Source organism: Neodiprion pinetum, chromosome 7 (genome assembly GCF_021155775.2).
Source record: "Neodiprion pinetum isolate iyNeoPine1 chromosome 7, iyNeoPine1.2, whole genome shotgun sequence".
NCBI classification, from domain to species: Eukaryota; Metazoa; Arthropoda; class Insecta; order Hymenoptera; family Diprionidae; genus Neodiprion; species Neodiprion pinetum.
This window is the reverse complement of record NC_060238.1, coordinates 4,190,380-4,214,131: the sequence shown is the minus strand read 5'-3', so window position 1 is coordinate 4,214,131 and position 23,752 is coordinate 4,190,380. Positions and strand designations below refer to the sequence as shown.

At 37.8% G+C, this 23,752-nt stretch overlaps 1 protein-coding gene across 3 annotated transcripts in view; it reads right to left on the bottom strand.

Moving 5' to 3' along the window:
* Positions 1-23,752, bottom strand: part of LOC124222675 (nephrin) — a 166,473-nt gene that overhangs the window by 57,644 nt on the left and 85,077 nt on the right. For all 3 annotated transcript variants that reach the window (XM_046633905.2, XM_046633902.2, XM_046633901.2), the window contains exon 5: positions 16,021-16,248. In XM_046633905.2, coding sequence (XP_046489861.1) covers positions 16,021-16,248 — 228 coding nt within the window. The remainder of the gene's footprint in view (positions 1-16,020; positions 16,249-23,752) is intronic.

The following is a 23,752-nucleotide window of genomic DNA, read 5'->3' as shown; positions in this document are numbered from 1 at the left end:
TAAATGTGCTGAATGTTGTTTACAACAAACGTATTTTGAATGAGTTGATTTGTTTGTTTTTATTGGTAATTAATCATCGCAGGGGGAAATTTAACGATTGTATTTTACGTTTCGACTCAGTGAATGATGTATCGTGTAGAGTCGTATTTTAAAAAAGGATTTATACCGAACGGAAGTTCTTGCAGACATAAAACATCAGACTTCTGGGCCACAGGTGTAACTATTATATACATATATTCATGTATCCGGCTTACATCTAATCTGCAGAAGCGAAAGAAACTTGAGAGTAACAAATACGGGATTACTTCTTATCCTGGAAATTTGTTCGGGCCATTTATCGTCTTTTCATAACGACGCTATTAATTTAAAAACGCTTCTTTTACAAGGTTTGAACGAAAATAGAAGCAAGTATAAATTATGTATTATTGAATTTTTTATTTTCAATCAAAGATCTAGCGATGGAACGAAATTTTGATTTCACGAGATTACGGAGAGCTTTTACGGATTTCAACATTACTTCGCACAGCTGTAACTAATTTCCGAGGGTCCGTATCTTTGTTCCATTCAAAATCCAGCATCCTGACGCGATTTTAATTCACGTAGAACAGCTAGTTTTGAAATAACATTACTGGGGCAAAAATTATTTCTTGATTATAATACACTGGCCGAGCAGACTTGCACCGTTCCCAACATCCGCGAACCCTTTATAAAAGCAGCGAAAGCTACCCGCGAGGAATGACGAAGAGGGTGATATTTCGGCGGCGGTAAAACGAAGGAGAGCTGTTGTGGTCCGCTGTCGGAGAAACGGAAGAAAGTTTATTTAATTAAAACTGTACAAGGGTTTTCGCAAACACTTTGGAATAAGTGGCACAGTTGCCCGGAGCTTGCGGTTCAATTGTCCCTCCTGCGCAGTCCGGAAGCTCTGCTTTGTTTCCCTTATTTCAAGTTCAGCAGTCGTTTGTGTTTCTCATTTCGAGGGTCGGACAATGTTACTTGGAGTGACCGTCAGCGAAAGGAACGGTAACACATGCAGGGGCGGGGTTGAAGCTTCGAATTTGACAAAATTTCCAAATTCTGTGATGGGAAGGCGCCGTCTCTCCAATTTCCGTCTTCCGCTTTACTTTATTACGGTTATTTAATTATTTGGTTCGTTGCGAGAAGTCTGATCAATTTATCTTGAGATAAATTGGTGATTTTTTTAAGATGTTTCCTTTCAAGTTTTGTGAATTTCGAAATCTTTAGCCGGTGGTTAAATCCTGGTCTTTGGTTCTCTGGAAGACTTTTCCTTTCGGATAAACCAAAGTTGCCGGAATCTCTCTGTTGAACTTTCACAACGGAGGTGGAACGGCTAAGGTTGAACAATCAATTCAAATAACCTATTCCAGTGCATTCGATGATACCAGCGATACGAATTTCGGGAATAATTTTATTTACTATTCGCAAAACGACTCCGTTTCCTTTAACCTCCTTTTTCCAACGATCCCGTGAAAAGAGCGCTGTTTGTCAAACTTGAACTTATTTTCTATCGATCAAACATTCACAAATCACTCGGAATTAACTCGGGAACTAATTTGCAAACTGTAAACCAATGACCGAGCCTTTCCTGCGCAACTTGAAGTGAAGAAATCAAGCTTTGGAGAAACAACAAAGTTTTAAATGTTCGAAAAGCTGACGGCTCAAAGTAAATTGAAATACACTCATACATCGTAGTTTACTCAACGAGTGAGTGTAAAAAAAGAGAAAAACCGAAAATCAGAATTTCCAGGATTCCAAACGTGAAATCATCGAAAATTCAAAACAAAGAATGATCAAAGTGACGAAATTTCACCGAGCCAGAAATTCGCAGAACTGAAAATGTTCGATCCTTCGGAATCTCGATGTTTCAGATATTCAAATTTTCACATTCTCGCACTTTCGGCACTTTGTCTCGTCGGATTTCCACCGTTCCGGCATTTTGTCATTCCGGAACTTTGAACGTCGTCGCGTTTCGGACGATTCAAAACTTAGAAGTTTCCTCAAAGTTAGATTTCTATCCTTCAAGCTTCGCCGCCAAAAATTTCCCGAATTCAGCGCTTTTGGAACTTTTCAAATTCGGAATTTCAACTCCACCCCCACATGTATACCACACCTTTCACTGTTTCATCATGAAGACTGTGCCAAGAACCGCGTTTCAAGAATTCAGACGAACGAAACAAACCCAACTAACAATGTCCGCTGTCCATTAGGTACTCGGCAAGAAACATCCGATCGCGACGTTATACGAGCATCCTACGGTTTTAAAGCCGTTGGTTACTTCGTTACTTCTCTGACGGCAACGGCAAGTCCATAAAAGACCGCTAGATTCACTTGCAGTCGTTACTTGACCGAGTTTGCCAAGGTTTCGCAATTTTAACAGCTGCTCTTATCGTTCGAAATGCTCTTCTCTCCAATCCGTCAAATGTGACAACTTTTCTAACCGAAACTTTACCCGTCGCGACTACATCCGAGGTTGGTTATACTTTACAAGCGCGATTTTCATAACAGTAAATGGAATTGTTACACTGAGAGAAATTTCTTGTTCCTATTACCGTTCAGTCCTTAACTATTTTCATTTTTATAGTTGCTACCGGAACTCGGCGACAGCAGCTTATAACTATCATTATTTTTCCAATTAAAAAAATATCATAATGTCGTTCGATTTCACCCCAATGCGTATATAAAATTTTTGTATCAATAAATTGAAATGTCTCTTCATGAAAAATCCTTGAAGATGAGAGTGGAATCGAGAAAACTACTTCACGCTTCACCTTTTCATCCTATTCAAAAATGATGTAGATATCACGTATCAATCTCGATATTCATTTGCAGCCGGGATGCTGGAATTGTAGCAAACGAATGGACCGGAATTTGCGTATGAATTTTAATGGAACCGAGAACCGTGCGACCAGAGAATCACGTTTTCCATTCGATTTGCTCATTTAAATTCAGCAGTTACAAGGATAGGGCTGTTTAAACAAATCCAAAACTGATACGACCGATGTGTGTTTGATACTTTAAGCAAGAAATCTGCACACGTTGGGATTGTATTTCGAAACTGAGTTTCGCTGCAGCGATTAGCCGCAGAGTCGTTGTACGTACGATGTTTGAATAAGATATGAAATTGATAACGAAGAAGCGTTTCTTCTTGACCTCGCCAATGAGATAAAATAATAAATAATGAAAAGGAAGCGAATTAAACAAAGTTAAACGATAAATAAGCAAAAATAAAGTGAGAATTTCCTTCAAACGTAATTATATGCATGTAATTAATCCAATTTATATTGTAATTAAACCGTACAACTCGTATATTTTAATTCAATATTATACTCGATGTAATTGTATTTAGAGTGTAACAAAGTTTGCTCATCAATTCTCGAGCTGACACGAATTTAGAAGCGAAACGGGATTCGACCACGTTAAACACTGCAGAGAAATAAATGCGGTGAGTACATCGATCTCAATTGACGTAAATTTGATTTCATCGTGGAAAAAAATCCTCTGATCATCCTTTAATTCATTCCCATCCTTATGCTGCGGATGAACACACCCTGATGAATTTCTTATTAGATTATGAAAATGTTTCAATGGCTCGTAGTTTGTTCGTAATATTAATAATTTTTTCTTGTTTTTGTTCGAAGTATGTTAAGTTGTAGAGGTTTAAAAAAAAAAAAAAAAATTAAAACACTTGAAGCAATTTGAGTTTTAGGGCTTTGTTATTCATAGTTTCAAGAACATTTTAGAATTTTTTCATCAAAATTAATAACAAAATTGAGGCATATAGACAAGAATAAAATGAATCGAGCCTAGTTGAGAGTAGAGTAAACCTCGTAAACTGATTTTGCGTTGCAACAACCAAAAAAGGATCGACGATAGCGCAAAATGTTTTTCCTAATTCCAACAATATTCAAAAAGTTTTTCAAACGATACTTGTTTCATTGAATTTTTCTAGTTACTGTAGCAAATGAAATTTTTCTCAGTGTTTAACCCCATCAACGAGCAGGAAAAGCCTTCCGTTCGTCTAGGAAAAATTGTTTTCCCCAAAAACGAACTGTCTTTATATTTGTTCATAAAGGCGGGGCGTCGACGTTAATAAAATTAATTTTCCAAATCCATCACTCTACCAGGAAATGTATACACGTATAATACGGTCCGCGGGATTTATCGAGGTAGAACCTGCTGCGCGGTTCGATATCAGTAACGAGCTTGTACTTCTCCCTAATTAGACCACCCGAGCAAATATAACGAAGGAGATTACCCACCGCTGCAGGCGCTGTTTGTTTTCCTTAGCACTGTGTCAGGGTTCATTATAGATGTGCTTTGAATTCAAACGACACCGGAATCGTTCGTCCGTCGATCATCCTTTGCATCCGAGTAGGTTCGTTACTCGTACTTTGACTCTTTAAGCCTGAGTACAACAACAAAGCTCTTCATCCACGGAGCTACGGAACGTTTTAAATATCGTATGAAAAATTCTGAAACGATATTTTATATACCGGGACAATCTCTCGAAACTTGAAAATCAACCGCGCATGCGCCAAATAATTGAATCTCATTGGTCGGTGAAATCTTACCGCAGCGATATTCTTGTCCGCGATGCAGGCCGGCCAACGTACGAAAAATGAAACACGTTATGAATTTTCAATGAGCATAAGCATTGAATTCCGACCGTTCTTTGAAGAATCAACTCTCCGATCCGACAACAAACTCTTCCCAAACCCTTCCGAGTCGCTACCTCGATTATTTGAGATTCTAACCTCGAAATTTCGTATCGACTACATCGCCGGTAGAAACAGTTTGACAGCTGAAAACTCGGGATGGCCAACCTGCGCGAAGAGCCGATAAAACTCGCGCACGCGCGGTTGATTTTCAAGTTTCGACAGATTGTTCCGGCATATGACGATACATGGTATCGGTTGCTTTTATGCCGCGTATTATATGTATAGTCACGCAATTTTCCAACCGAGACTGTCGATATTGCCGAGAAAATTGTGTACGATCCGCCGCACGTTTCACTTGTGTTGACAAAAGGCAGATCCATACGTTGGTTCGAGCAGCGCGAAGTTGAATCCTGAGATAGTGGAAGGAACTTCCGTTTGTTAGGGGAGAATACAGTTTCATCTCGGTAAGATTCCTTTGTTTGTATTTCCGTTAAATGTATACCTATACCATACTTTATTGTACTATAGTATACTCGTTCCCCCATTAAGGAGTCTCTCCGAAAGTGGCACAGTTAACGCTTCTTAACAAAATCTGCATAACTGTATAATATATGTATACCTGGAGTATAATAATATCTGGGGAGACATTTTCAAGGAGAGGAAATGCTTCGTGCTTCTACCGATGCATTGACCGACGTAAAACTGGGACACATGCCTTGTATTTTACGCGGAAATTCACGGATGATGGAGAAAATTTCTCGAGAGCATCGGACAGACGCCTGACTGTAACGGATTGTGAGACACGTTGTACGAGAGATAGATAGATAGATAGATATGAATTATTGTATCCATATCGATGTTGGGCAAGTATATGTAAAGACAGAAAATTAATACAGGATAGGCAGCAGGAAGAACAAAAAGAGAAAAAGCAAATAAGCAGACAGAAAATATAACTTGAAATAGGTAAGATCAGTAAATAAAAGTTAAGAGAAGAAATTAAAGTAGATCACAGTGGAGAGTACATTAAAGGGAGAGAGAGAGAGAGAGAGATTTGGCAGTTTGAACCACAAAAACATAGTATTTATTAAGCGATCCAATTGGAGCAGTTTTCTCACAACGAGAAATGAAAATGTAATTTTTACAATTGAAATCAAAATAAAACCATAAGAATAAAACGCCAAGTCACCCCTTGACATGCCTTACTTTGCCTTACTCAATTTTTCTAGTTACTGTAACAAACGAAATTTTTCCCAATGTATAACATATTACAAAAGAAATCAGTCTATTATTGTTTAAGCGCAGCTTTGTTTAAAATATATTTTCGAAAAATCGATCTTCAACTTGAAGCAGTCGTCATTTCGTTTTCGCCTGACTATTTCCTGACGACGACAAGTCATTTCACGATCGTATGGTTGGCACCCTGTGTTCAACCATAGTCACAACCAATAAACTCGACTTTCTGCCGGAGGTAAGTCAAACATGATTCGACCACGTGTTACACGCGATCCAAACTCTCGTTCTTTGGAAGACCTCGGAAACTTTGGCAATGTTCAAGTGTCACGTTATACGTCGCACGGTCTTTAACGAGCACCGAAACAACTCTTCACATCTGGCTACAATCCTGGATCTGCGGACCAGACTTATTTCCGAAGAAAATCGAGGGTACGCGAATCCGAGGATGGATGTGCGGGTGGCGTGTCGTCTTGGAAAGCAACGTCTAGCTACGCGTAATTAACGAGACTTCTCTCTCCTCTCTCTCTCTCTCTCTCTCTCTCTCTCTCTCTCTCTCTCTCTCTCTCCCTCTCTCTCTCTCTCTCTCTCTCTCTCTCTCTCTCTCACAAGCACGAGTGCTCGTACGTACGTCAGCTAGTATTTACTGGTATCGGGATTTCGGTGAAGCTGCGCGCGATGCCGCTACACGATCCTCGTAAGTGAGATTTAGTGCGTAAGATTACCCCTGATCCTTTGAGGCTTTCGAAGGCTCGTCTGACGTCACGTTGAGACCCGTCGTTCAGCTTGATGGTCTCTTGATTCCACCCCCTCCCCCCTCCCCTCCTCCCGTAATCCCCATACTTCGATTTTAATGCCTGTCTGGGATCCGATCGTGATAATTATATGCCGTTTCCGGAGGCTCGTGAAAACCGTAAATTTTTACCACCCTTCGAGGTTTCTTAACACAGGACTCCATTCCTTGTCTATGGAAATTACGCCAATCTTACACAGTACGAAAAGCATCGTGCTGAAAATTACGATTTTTTTCATCCACACGGAGATTTTACGTTAAGATCTGCGAAAAAATTAGAAACCGCTCAAGTCCAAACCGCAAACTGAGAAGTCTACTTCAAGTCGTAAATAAATTAATCGTGCGAAACTAACTATTCTATCCGGTAACTTCAAAACGTGATACCCGAAGTTGATGCAAAGAGTAATTTCACGATGTTATTTCGCCAGCTGAACGCTTGCCAGAATTTATCGCTGATATACGGTACCGCTGGTTCGTCCATAAAATAGTAATAAGAGAGATAAAAAAAGGAAAAAGAAAAAGAACACGAATCGAAAAGAAAGTAGTGTACAGGGTAAATGTTTACCTCTGCCGAGGCATCTCCAGCTACCAAAGTGGACTTCAAACGTCCTCCTCTAAGAGGGATGTCGTTATAGGCACCTGTGCTCAACTTGTTTCGGGTTTCTAAGTACCGACCCACAGGTTCATTTGTTGGAAATATGCACGGCGTGGGATTAGCCATTACTCACGTGGTAAACGGGGAGTTTTACTCGTCTGTAAAATTTTCAAATTTATTCATGGATCGACGAAATTCAAGTGTTTTACTCCGTAAGACACGAATATATGACCATAATTCGAATTTCGTTGTGTTTTTCGACCACATGTTTATTAATCTTTTCATTTCCAATCTCGCACAATTTAGAAATCGATTTTTTGACCGATCAACGAACGATTCAAATTCAACGTATTTCGTCGTAATTTTTTAACATGATAAAATCTCGGCCCAAAGTTTCAAACAATCAACTTTAACCGGCTTAAGAAACGTCTGACAATTTTCATCAGCCGCCATGTTTGCTGGAAAACGCTTCCTAAGTTCCGAAATTAACGATGCTTGGAAAATATGTTCAATTATATCTCTAAATACAATCTTCGATTTATCTCACTTTGTTTATTATCAAACGTCGCGAATTATTAATGAATTATTGCCAATTCGCACAATCGTACAAAAAGCTGATTAACAAACCGCAAACATGTTTATCATTATTTATAGATACATGTAACGTAAAATATGTGGATAGAATGTTTCCCCGTAAACTCTTGTTGTATCTTTATTTGTTGTTTTTTCTCCACCGTCAGATAGGTTTCGTTTATTTCTTTACTCTCCGGTCTTCTGAGAAAAAAAAAACCAGTCAAAACGTAAAAAAAAATAAAAATAACTTGGGAAAAGTTTTAGCCAGCTACCAGATGGCGAACTCCGCGAGCCCTTCGCATTCGTGGGCACGAGGAAGAAGAAAGAACATGATTTCATTTAAACTTATTTACTCCGAGTGTTTCGAATTAATTTGCCGAACGAAAGAAACTTTTTTATACATACATATACATATACATACATATACTCGTATACTATAAATTCAGGACCGTTTCGTCTATAAATTTCATCTCGTCTGCTCTTTGACAACGTGCAAAATTCTACACATTCTTTCACTGTAGATTACTGGAGCATAAAATACTTGTTACTATTTTTTATGAAACTTGCTTATCTATGAAATTTTTTAACGATTTAATAATTATAAAATCGTCTTTCAAATTTTTGTCATCTTAACTTTCGTCGTTCGTATTTTCTCAGCTTTATTTCTGTTGCACGTATATTACTAGTCGAGTATATGAATTGTTTCGACAGCGTGATAAAAATATCTCGAGGTTTTTCCAACGGTCTTTTCCTTATCTCCTAACCTTTGATACAAACTCCATGCATTATTAATAAACGTTCGTCGAAGAGAGTGGTTGAGAATTTCGTATTTCGTAAAAAGTACATTCGCGTTAAATATTTGGCCAACCCGCTGACCGTGAAAATTTTACTAACTAACGCCTCGCCGAGTTTCAAGGTCAAATTATCAATTACTGACGCAGAACTAAATGGGGTTCCCGGGTTATAGGAAATATTTCACTCCCGGAATATTCTATATACCGCTGTTAGAGAGATTATTATCATTATTTCCAATCTAATTAACCCTCGAACTCGGCGTTTCTCTACCAAATTGGAAAACCTCGTTTGGTCGTCGTTTAGCTACCGGAACAGAAAAAGAAGATGAAAAAAAAACATAAAACAAAAAAAAAAAAAAAAGTAAGAAGAAAAGAAATGAATCTGCCAGACGTGAACATGTATATATATTTTTTTCCACGAAGAAGCCAAGTCAAGTACAGTTTAAGTGATTGAATTGATCAAATATTTTAAACTATCGGAAAAGATTTTATTATGAGAGCGGCGAGAAAGCGAAAAAAAAAAAAAAAAAAAACAAGAATGAAATACAGGTATAAACGAATATTAGTTGAAACGATTATAGAACGATTTCAATATAAAGGTCGGAAATAAAAATTTCTCGCAGTGTTGACGTAATAGTTAATAATTGAATTTATTTATATTTTTCTTCACTGGCGTTTCTCGGATATCTTCTTTATCGACGGTGTGGCGAACCTTAAGGGTTGTTGACCTCCGGTCTTCGAGTAAAGACCTCTTACCTCTTGTCCTCGGAATTTTCTGCAGCAATCCGAGGACAAGAGTGCTCTTTGGAACTTTGTTACGGTTTGGATCATCGGGATTAAAGGACTTCGGAGTGCCTTTTCCTCTTTATCGAGACACTCGATGAAGCGTCCGAGTTTCTCAGAGACAAACGAGGACAGGAACAAAGAAGAACGGTGCGCGAAGTGCTTCGAGGATATCGAGAGAAAATTGAAAAATTGTAGATGAAAAGAATAATTATAATTCGCACGATTGCGAAAGGTCGATAAATTTTCTGTTCGTATTCATCGAATGAAAAATATTTATTTTGGCAATCTTCTATCGTCCAATGCGCGCTTTTCGACACAACCAAAAAAGTCAATGACGGAAGTGAAAATTCTCCCAGAGTAGGCGAGCAGCTTCCGGAATTTATCATCCGGCCAGGATGTTCATATTTATTAATGTCAAAAGTGCACAAAATTTTCTCAGGGTGGATAAAGAAGTAAATAAATATATTTTTAATACTTTCGGGATCCGCTCGACTCATATAATAATTTTTTGGCGAGGTGGAAAATCGAGTCATTTCAATCAACATTTTTGTTACTTGTCAAAATAATTTATAAAAAGTTTCTCTATTCGAATGCAAGAAAGTCGGCGTTATTTTGAAGAATGATGAAATTTGAATAAGTATGGGAAAAAATTAAAGATACAGAATCTCAAAGTTTCAAGGTTGAGAATTTGGGGAAATCGGTGCTCAGAAATCCATTTTAGAGGTTAAATACCTTTGTTCTAAAATGATTCGCTTTGCAATTTTGAAACGAAATGATTACAGGTTTAATTACTTCCAGGCGTGTAGGATCGAACAAATTTAATTCACCGACCCAATTCGCCATATTCCAGGTATTCGATTCCTTTTTCAAAATTCGTCACGTACCCGTATTATTTTCGTTCAACAGATAAATAAATCACTGTCGGTTAAATTACCCAATTTCGCGTTTGAAACAAAAAATTTGACGAATGGTTAACATCCGGAACGGAATGAAGAGCCCTCGCATTGTAAATCAGCAATATGTCACGTCTATAAAAGCAGGAGGGGTTCGAACTTGTAGATTACAAACACACGTAACTCATACATGTATAATATGCGTATTCCAAGCGGTATTTTCTGGATTTAATAAAGGCGGAAGTCATATTTCGAATCACTCCGCATTTCCATTCAGCGGTCAAAATTGACGGTCGAAATAAATCACCCAAAAATCAGAGACGAGTTATCAAAAAAGAAAGTCCTCTCATCGAACACAATAATAATGGTAAAAAATAAAAAAAAAAAGAAAAATCAGTGCAGCTAAATACATCATCAGTTAACAAACTTTTGCCAAAGTGTTATTCAGTTTCTTTGTGTAATAATTTTGAGCAAATGTTTGATTCGTCTGTTTCGTTTTCATTTTTCCACACAGAAAATCTACACCCCGTGTGGTTTTCGATTGTTTTTTAATTTGCAACCAGGAGCAGCCGAAGATTAAGCAGAGAAATATAGTGTGAATAAAGTTTGATAAAGTGGTTGGAACTCGGACGGCGTGTGCGGTTGTGCAGGTCCATTACGAAACTCGTAAACTTTCCTGTTACATCGGAGCTGGCCGTCTGTCTATTTCAAGTTCCCGAAGGTTAATAACCATCAAGAAACAACTATCCCCAAGAACAATATCTCAGTTTCATACTTAACAGATAGTTTTCTCATGCCGTATATCAGAACTGAAAATGTTCATTCGCAAAATGAGTGTAGAATTATTTCGTTAATAATATTGAACAAACAACTGTTCGATAATTTTCAAATCGCATCGCAACTAATTAAAAATTTCACCCAAGTCGACTTAGGTTACAATTAGAATCGTTCAACATCGATTGGTGTTAATTAATGTTTACGATAAAAATCGACTTTTCTGAACCGTTTTTTTTTTCAAAAATATCTAAACACCGCTGCACTGCATGATTGTTTTTTTTTTTTTTTTTTGCACGATTCAGTCGAAACGTCTTAGGAATATACGACAATTTATCGTATTCGCAAGGATTTCGTCATAATCATGACTTTTGATTGCGTCGGCGTGATCAAACGTTCGATTAAAATACGTTCAATATTTAATTGAATAATATAAATCGTTCAATTTTCGAAAATAATTTTTGATCATTTCAATTTATTTCTACCGTTTCAATTCAACTGATCGGTTATTTCTCAAAACTGGATAATAAGCGAACAGCTATTAATTGCTAAGGAAAAAACAGAAGGCAAGAATAAGAAAGAAAGAAGAAAAATAAATAAATAAAGTGAAATAAAAAAAACGTTGCCGCACAAAAAGTGTGCAAATATTTGTACGAAAATTTAATACCTTCGCCGTATACTTCATCCGACAAGGTTGGTGGAAATTTTAGAAGCTGGATAAATTTCCGCAGAGTTGTTTTTCCCATTGTGAATGAGATGGAAGAGAGAAAGGTGAAGAATGATCGATTAACTCGTTCGGAAGAGAGAGAGAGAAAGAGAGAGAGAGAGTGTGTGTGCAGAAATGCAGGTTGCACCTGCTGCTTTCAGGAGTTTTGCAGAAAAATTTATTAACACGCTCGACAACAAGCCGCAGTGAATTTTGCACACGATTTTTAATTTTCTCTCAAAACATTACCGCTGTACGTATATACCTGTATACACAGATTGTTTAGTTGTTTTTTCAGCAGGTTAATAGCTTCACCTCGTCGTCGTTTCGTTGCGAGGCTCAATAGCCGGCTAAAAATGTACCAATTTAATACCGAAGCGTGGATTCCCTCTCGAGGTGCAAAGCAATGGGTTCAACGCGACTGCAGTTCGGTATTTTTCTTTCTTTTTCCTTTTGTTTTTTACGTTGCAAACAAATTTTCGCGCCATCCATTCGCCCGGTTTTGCTCTCGTATATTGAAAATTATTTCATTATTTTGACACTCGGCGAGGATCGTTCGTTGAAATCCGGCACCGTTGAAGTTATCTCGAAATTCATTTCATAGAGGGAAAGAATTTCGTTCACTGGTAATACATGGCTCGCGTACGCGTGGAAAACTGTTACAATTGGTTTGTTTTGCGGGGTGAAATATGAAGAAATAAAACAAAAAAAAAAAAAAAAAACCGGTAAGAAGGAAAGAAAAACGACGAAAGTAAAAACCTCGAAACAGATACTCGTACACGCGAAAATCGGATCAGCGGAAAACGTTACCTGACAGACAAAAGAACAACGCAGTTTTTTACCTAGACATAGCCAAAAGAATTCTCAATATTGCCTCGTGAGACTGGAACGCATATTTTTCTAAATCACTTTTTTCAAACTGGAAGGACAAGTTACTCGAACACCGTTGCGTGGATCGATTTGAAATTTTGACAGTAACTTCACAATTACATTCTTTATGGAAGTGCGTAGTCTTTTTTTTTTAATTTAATGCAATCTCTTTCTTTTATCGACAATTTACCGCTTATTTATTGGTCAGAAATAAATGCACTTTTTCAAAAGCGCACAATTTCTACGAAATTTGATATATAGAGTATAAATTTTTTTCGTTTTCTGTTCCAAGTTTTATATTTTACGAGAAATCCGTTCGCCCATGTAAGAGTTTTAAAAAAAGGCGGTTCGACACCGCCATTTTGTATGAAAATGATAATAAAATAATTTTTTTTCTCATGCTTCAATACGTGTTAAATAAGCCCTCTGAAAACAAATTCTGTCCCTTTTTCGATACTACTAAAATAAATCGTCAAAGTTAGGCCTTTTTTTCGGCCGTTCGAGTGCGATGAGAAAAATTTCATTCGTTACAGTAACTAGAAAAACTGAGTAAAGCAGGTATCGTTAAAAAAACTGTTTGAATATTGTTGGAATTACGAAAAACGAGGTACGCGTAAACATTTTGCGTTATCGTCGATCCTTTTTTGGTTATTGCAACGCAAAATCAGTTTGCGAGGTTTACTCTACTTTTTTAGTTAAACAAGGCTTTAACGTCAATTTATTCTTGCACGAGCATTAAATTTTCGCAACGGTGGCAAGAAAATATAGCAACAGTGATCGTAATGGGAAAGAATAGTAACGGATACCAGACTTTCCGGTAACAGCTAGAAAACTAATTTTCATTTTGTACCTGGAACTATATTTCTCGATTGTGGTAAAAAATGAAAACAGTCAAGGACCGAGCGGTAACCGGAACTAAAAATTTCTCTCATCGTGGAGTTACCCCTTAAATTCGAGAAATTTGCACCTTGAAATCCGATATAATTTCCGAGTATCATCAAGACGTCGTATAATACGTAAAGAGGGAGTTGACAGTGACGTGGGATTCACGACGTAGTTCCGCGATACAACGGGATTTCAGGTAACCTCGACTAATTACTTGATCTTCTATTCGGAACGAGTGCCGGAGCAATTAATAGTTCCAAGTTTTAATTAAGACTTCGTTACGCCATGCACCCCTCCGACTCGAGATTCTAGAAAGTTGTACAGCGAGTCGGTTTTCCTTCACCCTCGAGGGTGAACGACGCGTCACGCGTCGTTGAAGCCATACAAAACTAATTTTTACGCAAACACCGATACTCGATAAAAAGCTTCGAATATCCTCACACGTCATTAATTATGAATTAATATGACGTGTAATGAAATTTTAACGGATCCGATGATACGCGCAGCCGATATTTTTTCGCCAAAATTTCAAACAGCCCCATGTAACGATACCATCCTCCGGCAGAGAGCGTTGAAATTCAACGGAGAGAAGTTGCTTCTAATCCCATTTCACGGGACAGAAGAGCCGAATTTGCGGAGCTTTGTTCGGTCCTTCGATTCGATAATTTTCCCAAATTTCGCCGATAATGAGTCACGGCGTTCACGGAATTACAGAGAATCGTCCGAACTGTTCTGGACTACCAACGATATCGAATTAAACCTCCCCCCTCCCCCTCCTCCTTCGCCCCCTCCTGAGTACGTATAAACGTTAACTAATATAATAGAATTCTACGATCTATGGGTATAAAGTAGCTTTCTCTCCTTCCGCCGATTGTCTACCAGGAGGAATTAGTCCCTCGGCCCTTTACCTCGGAACGCGCAATTGATTTGGATGGGGGTTCAATCATGTCAATCTAGGCTTTCATTAACCCTCTTCTCTGTATCGACTGTACCATCGATGTACAGTCTATCCTCAAACTGACAGCGACGTTGAAATTTAATACACGCAAAGTTCCGAAACTAATACCAAATCAGTTGGATCGACCACCATTATACACCACGTGTCCAGTTTTGATGAGGAAAATGATCCAATTGGATGTCGAAAATATGACCATGGATGACGTTACGTAATTTCATTTTTCACATTTTCCATCATCCGGGCCTTCTGATCAGTTTGCAAAGTTTAATCAACCAGTCAGAATGTTTGTAGGGTGGAAAATGTGAAATTACATAATTGAATCCCTGAGAATAGTTGGCCGTTAACAGTGAACACAGAAAAGCTTCTCATTATACGTCTATATCGTACAATCACTAAAAGTACAGATCACGAAATTGGTACGACTGGGGAAATTTAAATCCGGAGTAAAAGAAGAACCGAGAAATGTGATTCGACTATTCTTTGTACCCAATGGTAGGTCAAATTAATTGAAGGATGGTTAATTCGTGGTACTAAGAGTAGTAAAACTACTAGATAAGGAAAAAAGCAGCAGCATGGAAACTTGGGATATGAAAAATATCGTATCCGATTAATAAAGACATTTTTTCTGTAACCGAAGGAAAGACGACTTCGAGCATAACCTCTACACCGTGGATATTCATGGTGAGACCTTCACGAACAGGAGTTGAAATTGCATGAAACGGTCTTTAATCGAATTTTCATGCCGTATACATCCATTCGCAGAATTTCCTTCCAACATTATTTTTCTTCCTCCAAGTTAATGCCAAGAATTTCAATTCCGTGCACTTATACACCTACTGGTTAACCATGAGACGTACGGAACGAAGAGATTATTGCGAGAGTCCGTTAACCTCGCGTGGTAAGGTTCACTCAATACTTCTGTTACCCTCCAGACCTGCAGCGTCGAGAGACGCGCATTTGCGATTATTATTATTCATCCGCAAAGTTGTATTTAATCGAGGATTAAACGTCGTCGTCGTCGAGAAACGTCAACGAAGTATAAAGAAATCCGAACAGCAGTCTAGTTTTCAGTTCGGGGAACGTTTTCGCGAAATTTGCCAGTCAAGTCGACCCAGACCAACGGATAAAGCGACGAGGTATTCACGCATAGATCGGGTGACAAGCGATTGCAATGATTGAAACGATTTCAACCGATTTCAAATAAATTCAACGGTTTTCATGCGATTTTATGCGATTTCAAGTTATTTAACGTGGAGTGATTTTAACCGACGCAAGTGATTTCGAGCGATGTTAAAGTGGCTGGATTCCAAAATGGTTTGCAGCTCCAACAACTGAATATCTCCTCGGGAAAAAAGTCACCTTCGAAAACAAGTCTTCGTATTTGTCATATCAAACACACGCATCCTGAACATTGAATTCAAGTCACCCTTTGGACACTGATTTCCTTAGCGTTCCATTCATCGAGTAAGATGATTGCTTATACTCACTGTTCAGCTCAATGATGACCGTAGTTGTCGGTGGACTTGCCAGAGCTGTGTTAGTCGCTCTGCAGGCCAATCTGGCGTGGTGATGCCTCCTCGTAAGTCGTTCAAGGGTCACGCGATTGGTGGTCAAGGTCGAACTCTCACCTTTCGACCCATGGCTTTCTCGCACTTCGTACGAAGCGTCTATCATTTTTGATTCGAGATACCACGCAACGCTTGGTCGCGGTCTTCCTGCAACAAAAAATATACCCACACTCATGATTCAATCATTCCCAGGCCAAAGTACACTCGCAGAAAATTAAAAGAGACTCGATGTTTTATGCTTAACTCAATCCCGTTGAGTAGAAAGTATCGTTGAATATTAATTGGCGTTAGGAATTGAAAATTACTGAACAAACTGGCATCGTAATATTTTGAGCTCATCTCTTCGTTAGGAGATAACAACGAGGGCAGGTACATGTATCAAGAGTCAGAATTCTTGGTGCATCGTACGTACATGTAATTTATGCTCGTTATAAAAACGCAGTAATGGAACAAACACAACCCCAACCATGCATGTGGTTACGAATTTCCATTTTCCGACAACATCGAGCTGGTGGAAGAAAAATACTCTTCTAAAAATGACATCCCGACCCGTAATGTTCAGTATTTTCACAGCATATATATCATTCGTCAGACTACTTTTTTCTCCTAACCAGGACAAAGAACGAATATCATCCTCCAAAGACCAACTGCCAAGTGGTTACATCTGCTAGCTACTCGCAGACCACGAGTATTCAGAGAACTCTGACCTAGCGACAGGAATGGACTATATTTCATGTTGAAAACCTTGACGTGCCAACAGTTGCCACTTGAATAAAATCGTCACCTGAAAGGATCCCTTTACCCTTACGGTGGGTTCCTGAAAGGGAACTGTTCTACCTAACGTGAATTCGATGAGTTTCGATGAAATGAATTAACTACGAAGTGATTCGTTACACATTGAATGCAAGGTGCAGGGTTTTCACCCTCCGAGGTAACGTCTCAACGCAAGAATTCACGCAACGTCTTGCCGTGGATTTATTAAATTGTTCATCCGTCCGTACACTGAGAGAAATTTTTATTTCCGGTTACCGCTCAGTCCTTGACTATTTTCATTTTTTACCAAAATCGAAAAATAACATTCTAGTTAGAAAATGAAAATTAGTTTTCTAGCTGTTACCAGAAACTCCAGTATCCGTTACTATTCTTTCTCATTACGATCACCGTTGCTGTATTTTCTTGCTACTGTTGCGAAAATTTAATGCTCGCGCAAGAACAAATTGACGTTGTAGCCTTGTTTAACTAAAAAAGTAGATTAAACCTCCCAAACTGATTTTGCGTTGCAATAACCAAAAAAAGGATCGACGATAGCGCAAAATGGTTACGCGTACCTCATTTTTCGTAATTTCAACAATGTTCAAACAGTTTTTTCAACGATACCTGTTTTACTCAATTTTCCTAGTTACCACGACAAATGAAACGTTTCTCAGTGTAATGCCGTTCGGATTTTCGTACAACATTCGGGTATGGTTCCGCATTATGCGGTTCGTCCGTAGGATGCAGGCGGGATGAGTTGATCGTGGCATAATAGGTTGAACCGCCCATGGATACCTTGCATGGGAAAATGAGTGGACGAAGCGTCGAGCGTTATCTTCCGGCAAATTATATATTCTGTCTCCGGTGCATTACCACGGTCTGGTGATCACCTCGAATTCAAGCATCCTGCAGGAATGCTCTCTGATTGTCTCGTCCTGCCGCTGAGCGCACGAACCAACGAGTCCATTAATCGCGTACGGAATGAGAGAATCAGTTTCCACCGACTTGGACCACCGCATACCGAGTCGTATGAGAACTCGGGAAATTCCGGAAGCATATTTCAGCGATGAAATTTATACTCGAGTTTTACTTCGTTTATTTCTTTTTTTTTATCATTTCGCAAAGGATTTTATTTCCAAAACCGAAGAGACGAAGGATACAAACTGTTCGAATTTGATATTTCATCGTCTGGATACGACATTGGTATGGTAATATACGAGATACCGGGAAAAGGGACTTCAAAGCCAAAGATGTGGAATTTCAAGCTTTATAACAAGAGGAAATGGATCATCGAATTCAATCTCTTAAAATCCTTCCACGATGCGATCTCCTCCTTCGTTGAGTAATGCCTGCTCTTCAGCTGTTCGCTTTGATCTCCGGCAATATCTTCGACTCTTCGACGAATTCCCGACATCGATTCATCCGAAGGCAGATAGATGGTATAATAGACGACAGGATGTGGAGAGTTGATTTTTCGCGAAATGAGATACGTTGACGTATTTGCTGGACAGTAAGATAAAACGAGGCAGAAAATTCTGTACTGATCCGTGAGAAAAGCTCGATTCAAAAAACATCATAAGAAAATGAAACAATCTCAGTGTCAATTGAGGGGTAACGCTACTTTAGAATTTTGGAAAATTTGATATTTTTTTACTTTTGGCTTAAACAATATTTTAGGGGGTAAAACAAAAAAAAAAAAAATATCCTGCTGGTTCTATAATAAAAAGCTTTTCTATTTAATGTTTATTTTTTGGTCAAAAATAGATTCAATTTTTCAAACATTCGACATTTCTATAAAATTTTATGAAATAAAAAAAAAAAAAAAAAAATCCCTACGTAGTTCCACAGGCAACAGTATGTAATTTATAAAATTTTTTACTTTTTCGTGCCAGATTTTATACCTTACGAGAAATCCGTTTAAAAATAAAGCGATTTCAAAGATTGGCTCTGTCGCTGAAATTTTGCAACAAAATGGCAATAAATTTTTCTTTTCCTCGTACTTCAATACGCGTTGAACAAACCGTCTGAAAATAAATCCTATTCCTTTTTCCATACTCTTAAAACAAATCGTCATCTTTGGGCCCTTTTTTTCGGCCGTTAGAGTTGCGTTAGCCCTTAAACTACCAGCAGAATCTGAGATGCGGGTGATTCACTTTCGAGCGTAGGTAAACATTATCGCGTGAACGTTGCTCATTAAAACAGCCAGAGTATTCCGAGTGTAATTAGGATGAACGACAAGGTAGAGTTTGCTGCTGCAGCTGCATCGCGTTACGTTAGCGCAGCTTTCGGTCCTGTATGAACAGCAGGGATTCGTCAGTTTCGACGGCAGCCCGGAACGCGGTAACCGTCTGCTTTCCCGCCCCCTCGTTAATTATCACCTCAAAATGAGGACCTATCCATTCGCATGGATCCCATCTATCCGAATCTGAGCTGCAGCCAGTTTGAGGTGTCGTTGAAATTTCAACATCATCAGTGTCGAAACTTGTTGCTTTTACCCCCGAGTCGACCAAAAATTTTACTTTCTTTTACCTGCACTGAGAAAAATTTCATCTGTTACAGTAACTAGAAAAATTCGGTACGGAAGGTATCGTTGAAGAAACTGTTTGAATATTGTTGGATTTGCGAAAAACGAGGTACGCGTAACCATTTTGCGCTTGCGAGAAAATATAGCAACAGTGATCGTAATGAGAAAGAATAGTAACGGATACTAGACTTTCCGGTAACAGCTGGAAAACTAATTTTCATTTTCTACCTGGAACTATATTTTTCGATTGTGGTAAAAAATGAAAATAATCAAGGACTGAGCGGTAACAGAAACTAAAGATTTCGCGAAGTGTGAAAAGCGGGACGAAAACCGCACATTATTCCCTTGTAACTTTTTTTTCTCTTATGCGGGAAAAGAGCAGCATTTTTCTCTCGCATTTGCGGGAAATATGAGACCGCGGAAATAATCTCCGACTTTATGATAGCACAATTTATTATTACTTCGTTAAGGTAGTTGGACAGTAATTTCGGAAAAGTTTAATTGACATGTGTTTTATGACCTTTTCTTTCCTGGACTTACATTTTAGTTTAAAGTTTCATCTCTACATAAGTTATTCATCTGTAAAATATTTTAGCACTCTTGTTCTTCTCTTATTCTCGTATATAGGATAGGAATGCCGCATAATATCTCATGCTTCAAATTTCCTGGCATTCAACGAATCTCAAGAATATCCTAAACTCAATGAAATTTTATTCAAATGTCCAATTTTTTTCGAATAATTTTTACAAGGATTTCGCAAGATTTTAGGATTATTCAAAAAAGGTAATCAACGAGTTTTGCTTAGACATCGACAAACTTTACAAGTCCAATAAAGATTTGATTGATGCTGTAAAATTGTCACAATCTTGCTTTAAAGTTCTGTGGTATTTCACAAGATATTCAACAAAATTTCGTCTGTTTTCACCAGTCGTTCGGAAAATTCATACAAGCTGATGGTAATTTCATTCGCATGTTTTCAAGAATAACATCGTTCACAGTGACTCCTTTAGCTCGCCGATTTTACACGGCTCCGTAACAATTTTCGGAGCAACAAATTTCAGAGTATTTCGTGCGATTTTACATATACACGATGGCTGACCCGGGTACTTAATGAAACTTGATGAGATGAAATGAGATTAGGAGAGACTTTCATAGCACCCTCGGGATTTCACGGGACTCTTAACATATCGGTCGAAACCGGACTTGAAGGGTGATCGCACCCTCGAGTCTGACGCTAATTTGCATTCGGGGGTGGTGGAAGGTTGACCGGAAGAATGCAAGAAAGGCTTCTCGACCTACGGAGTATAATAATATATGATAAAGTTTTTCGGTGTCGTAGATCAATAATAGAGAAGCAAAATTCTCATTTTACAATGAAATTTTCTAAATTATAATCCGTAGAAGAATGGGAATAAAAACGATTGAAAATTGCTGAAGAATACTTGCATCGGCATGAATGAAATTGAAATTCAGAAAAAGGGAACAGTTAATCAGACTCCAATCATGTCCAGGGCAATCAACTAGAATTACATGCTCAAATGCACAAAAAAAAATTACTAAAATTACTAATAGATTTTGCAAATCATTACTGGAAAAATTAAGTGACAAATACTTTTGTTTGTCTGGTTATTTCGGTACGATGATCAGCGTTGCCAATTTATCACACGAATATTTATTTACATGGAGAAAAAATAATTCTTCATATTTATCATTTTAAAGAGTGATGTTTGATTTCATTTTTTTTACTTTATAATAATATAGACAATTGTGTAGAACCCTAAAACCGCATATTTCTGCTTTTCTTCGACTTTCACGACCGGTAAGTGTGTGAATTTTTGACTCCAGAAAATCAGATTGCGGGTCTTTTTTCAGAGAATTTAATGCCCTACAAGGACATGCTTTGAAATTTTTTTTATCTCAAACGGTTCAACAGTTATATCATTTTTAGCGAAAAAAAAATTCCTTGCCCGTTGTTTAAATGGAAAATTTCAAATGTCCAGCGACACCTTTTAATACTGATATAAAAATTTTACCAAACGGGAGAATTTTTTTCTCAATAAACAGGTCCTTTCAAGACCATAGATTCGACAGGTTAGTTTTGGGTAAAGTGCAAAATGCTCGTTCGAGTTTGGATACCGAAGCGAGACTTTGTCTCTTAGGTCTGAAGTTGAACGACGCTAATGGGTGCACGAATTTGTCTCGGGTTTGTTATACAACCTCTGACAATCCGGGCAACACAATGCACGTCGGAGTTTTAAACGCGTTTGCGAATTTGCAAATGCAGATGATGCGGCAAGGCAACCGGTGGAAATGACGCCTGGCATGCCTCTCCGCTTATTATACACATGAATGCATGTATGCTCGTGCCACGATGCAATTCGCAAAGCTTCGTTACGTACCCCGCGATGAAACACGCGCAAAACTTTACCACAGGATTCTCAGTAACGTTACGGAAAATTCCCACCTCGTCAGCATGAGGTAACGAAGTCAGTCGTCGCAGCTTCGCTTTGTTTTCCTGACAAGAATCGTTACGATTTTAGTCATAATTTAACCAACGCTTAACGCAGTTACGCGAAATTAATGAAAACACGCTGGCCCTCGACACGTTTTAATTATACAATATAATTGAACACTTCAAATTGCATTTTTCTCTAAATTCATAGATTCGATTATTTTTTTAAATTTTTTTTTCAAATAGTTAGATCGATTATTCAACAGAGTGGTAAAATATTTGACGCTCATAAAAAAAAAAAGTACTCGATCATTCGCGAAGGATAAAAACTCGACTTGAAGTATCATCATCATCATCATCATCATCATCATCATCATCGCGCAATCGTTACTCTGCATTTATGAAAGAAAACGAAAATATGAAATAAACTTAAACACTTTGAATAATATTAGAAACGGATAATCAGTTATTACACCATACAATAATATATTCATATGGTTTTTAACTTTTTGAATACTACGCACAATGATCAAAGAAAAAAAAAAAAATGTGCATACCGTTCGTAATGAGTCCGTTTAATTAACTTATAAGTTTAATTACGCTCCCGTGTGAGTAATTGCTGAATTTTTAACACGACAATTCAATATGAACTCAATCGTGAATCATTAACGTCAGAAAATTATCTCGAACCAAACCTTGAAGAATAGTTAATGCGTTTTCAAAAGGTTTGAGAGAAAAATGAGAAAAGTTTTCAACGACTTCTTGTTGTTCAATTAGTTCCGTGTATTTTTTTTTTTTTCTTTGTTTTTTTTTACTCCATCGATCGACATTTACACCCGATGAAAATATTATGCGTAACCATTGGAAATCACTTGACAAAACGGTGTAATCATTTTTTAATGTTTCAAACGTTTATAAAACGTTGGAAAACTGTACAAATTTCAATTAGTCCTGAAAATGTCAGGTAATATTGAACGACTTTGAATAACTTTACGTGCCTACGGATGAATGACTTCAACGTAACTTGAATCGAGTTTGCAGATTCAAAAATTGTTATGAACTGTTGTGGAAGATCAACAATAACTTTTGACGATCTTCAAGAGTTTACTTAATTTCATAATCTGTTGTACAAAGGTACGCTATAATCTGATGTATTCTTTGTAATCTTTTGTGTTCCTTGAACTCTTCAGTATTCGCTCAAATCTTCGATATATTCTTTGTTATCTTTTCTGTAATCTCTTTACAATCATATGTGATATTTTTAATCCCCAGTAATCTTTGTAATATTTGCAATGCGTGTAATTTTCATTTATTTTTTTTTTTTTGCAATCTCTGTAACCGTTTGTAGTCTTTGCAATTTTTTATAATCCTTGAAATCTCTGTAACCGTTTGTAATCTGTGTAATTCTCGCAACAACTGACAATCTTTACAATCTTTGCAAACTTTCTATAATCCCTGTAATCATTGTTATCAATTTATGACCATCGTAATTGTAATCAGTGCACGTCTATGCATAGCGAATAATCTCTCAACGATCTTGAATCATTTATAAGGAAAAATGTAAGTGTAATCGAAAAATTTAACCCAACTCGAATGAATTTCCATACAGAATGACTCGATGATATTTCCTTTATGATAAAACCTCGATCAACCCGACGGATGACTTCGGTTAGGAATAAAAACGTGGCATAATCGAAAAATTCTTGTTGCTTCTATTCTGTTGCTCGAATATCGACGAGAGAACATTTTTTTTAAATTCTTTTTCTTCTTTTTCATTCATCCCGTCTCTCCGGAAAATACTGACACGAATGTCACTCGCTGCACCGCACAGCGACCATAAGAGCACTCTTTGTTATTAGTTACGGCATCTGACGCGTGAATACGAAGGTTAAAAATATGAAATTATTGTACGAGTAAATTGA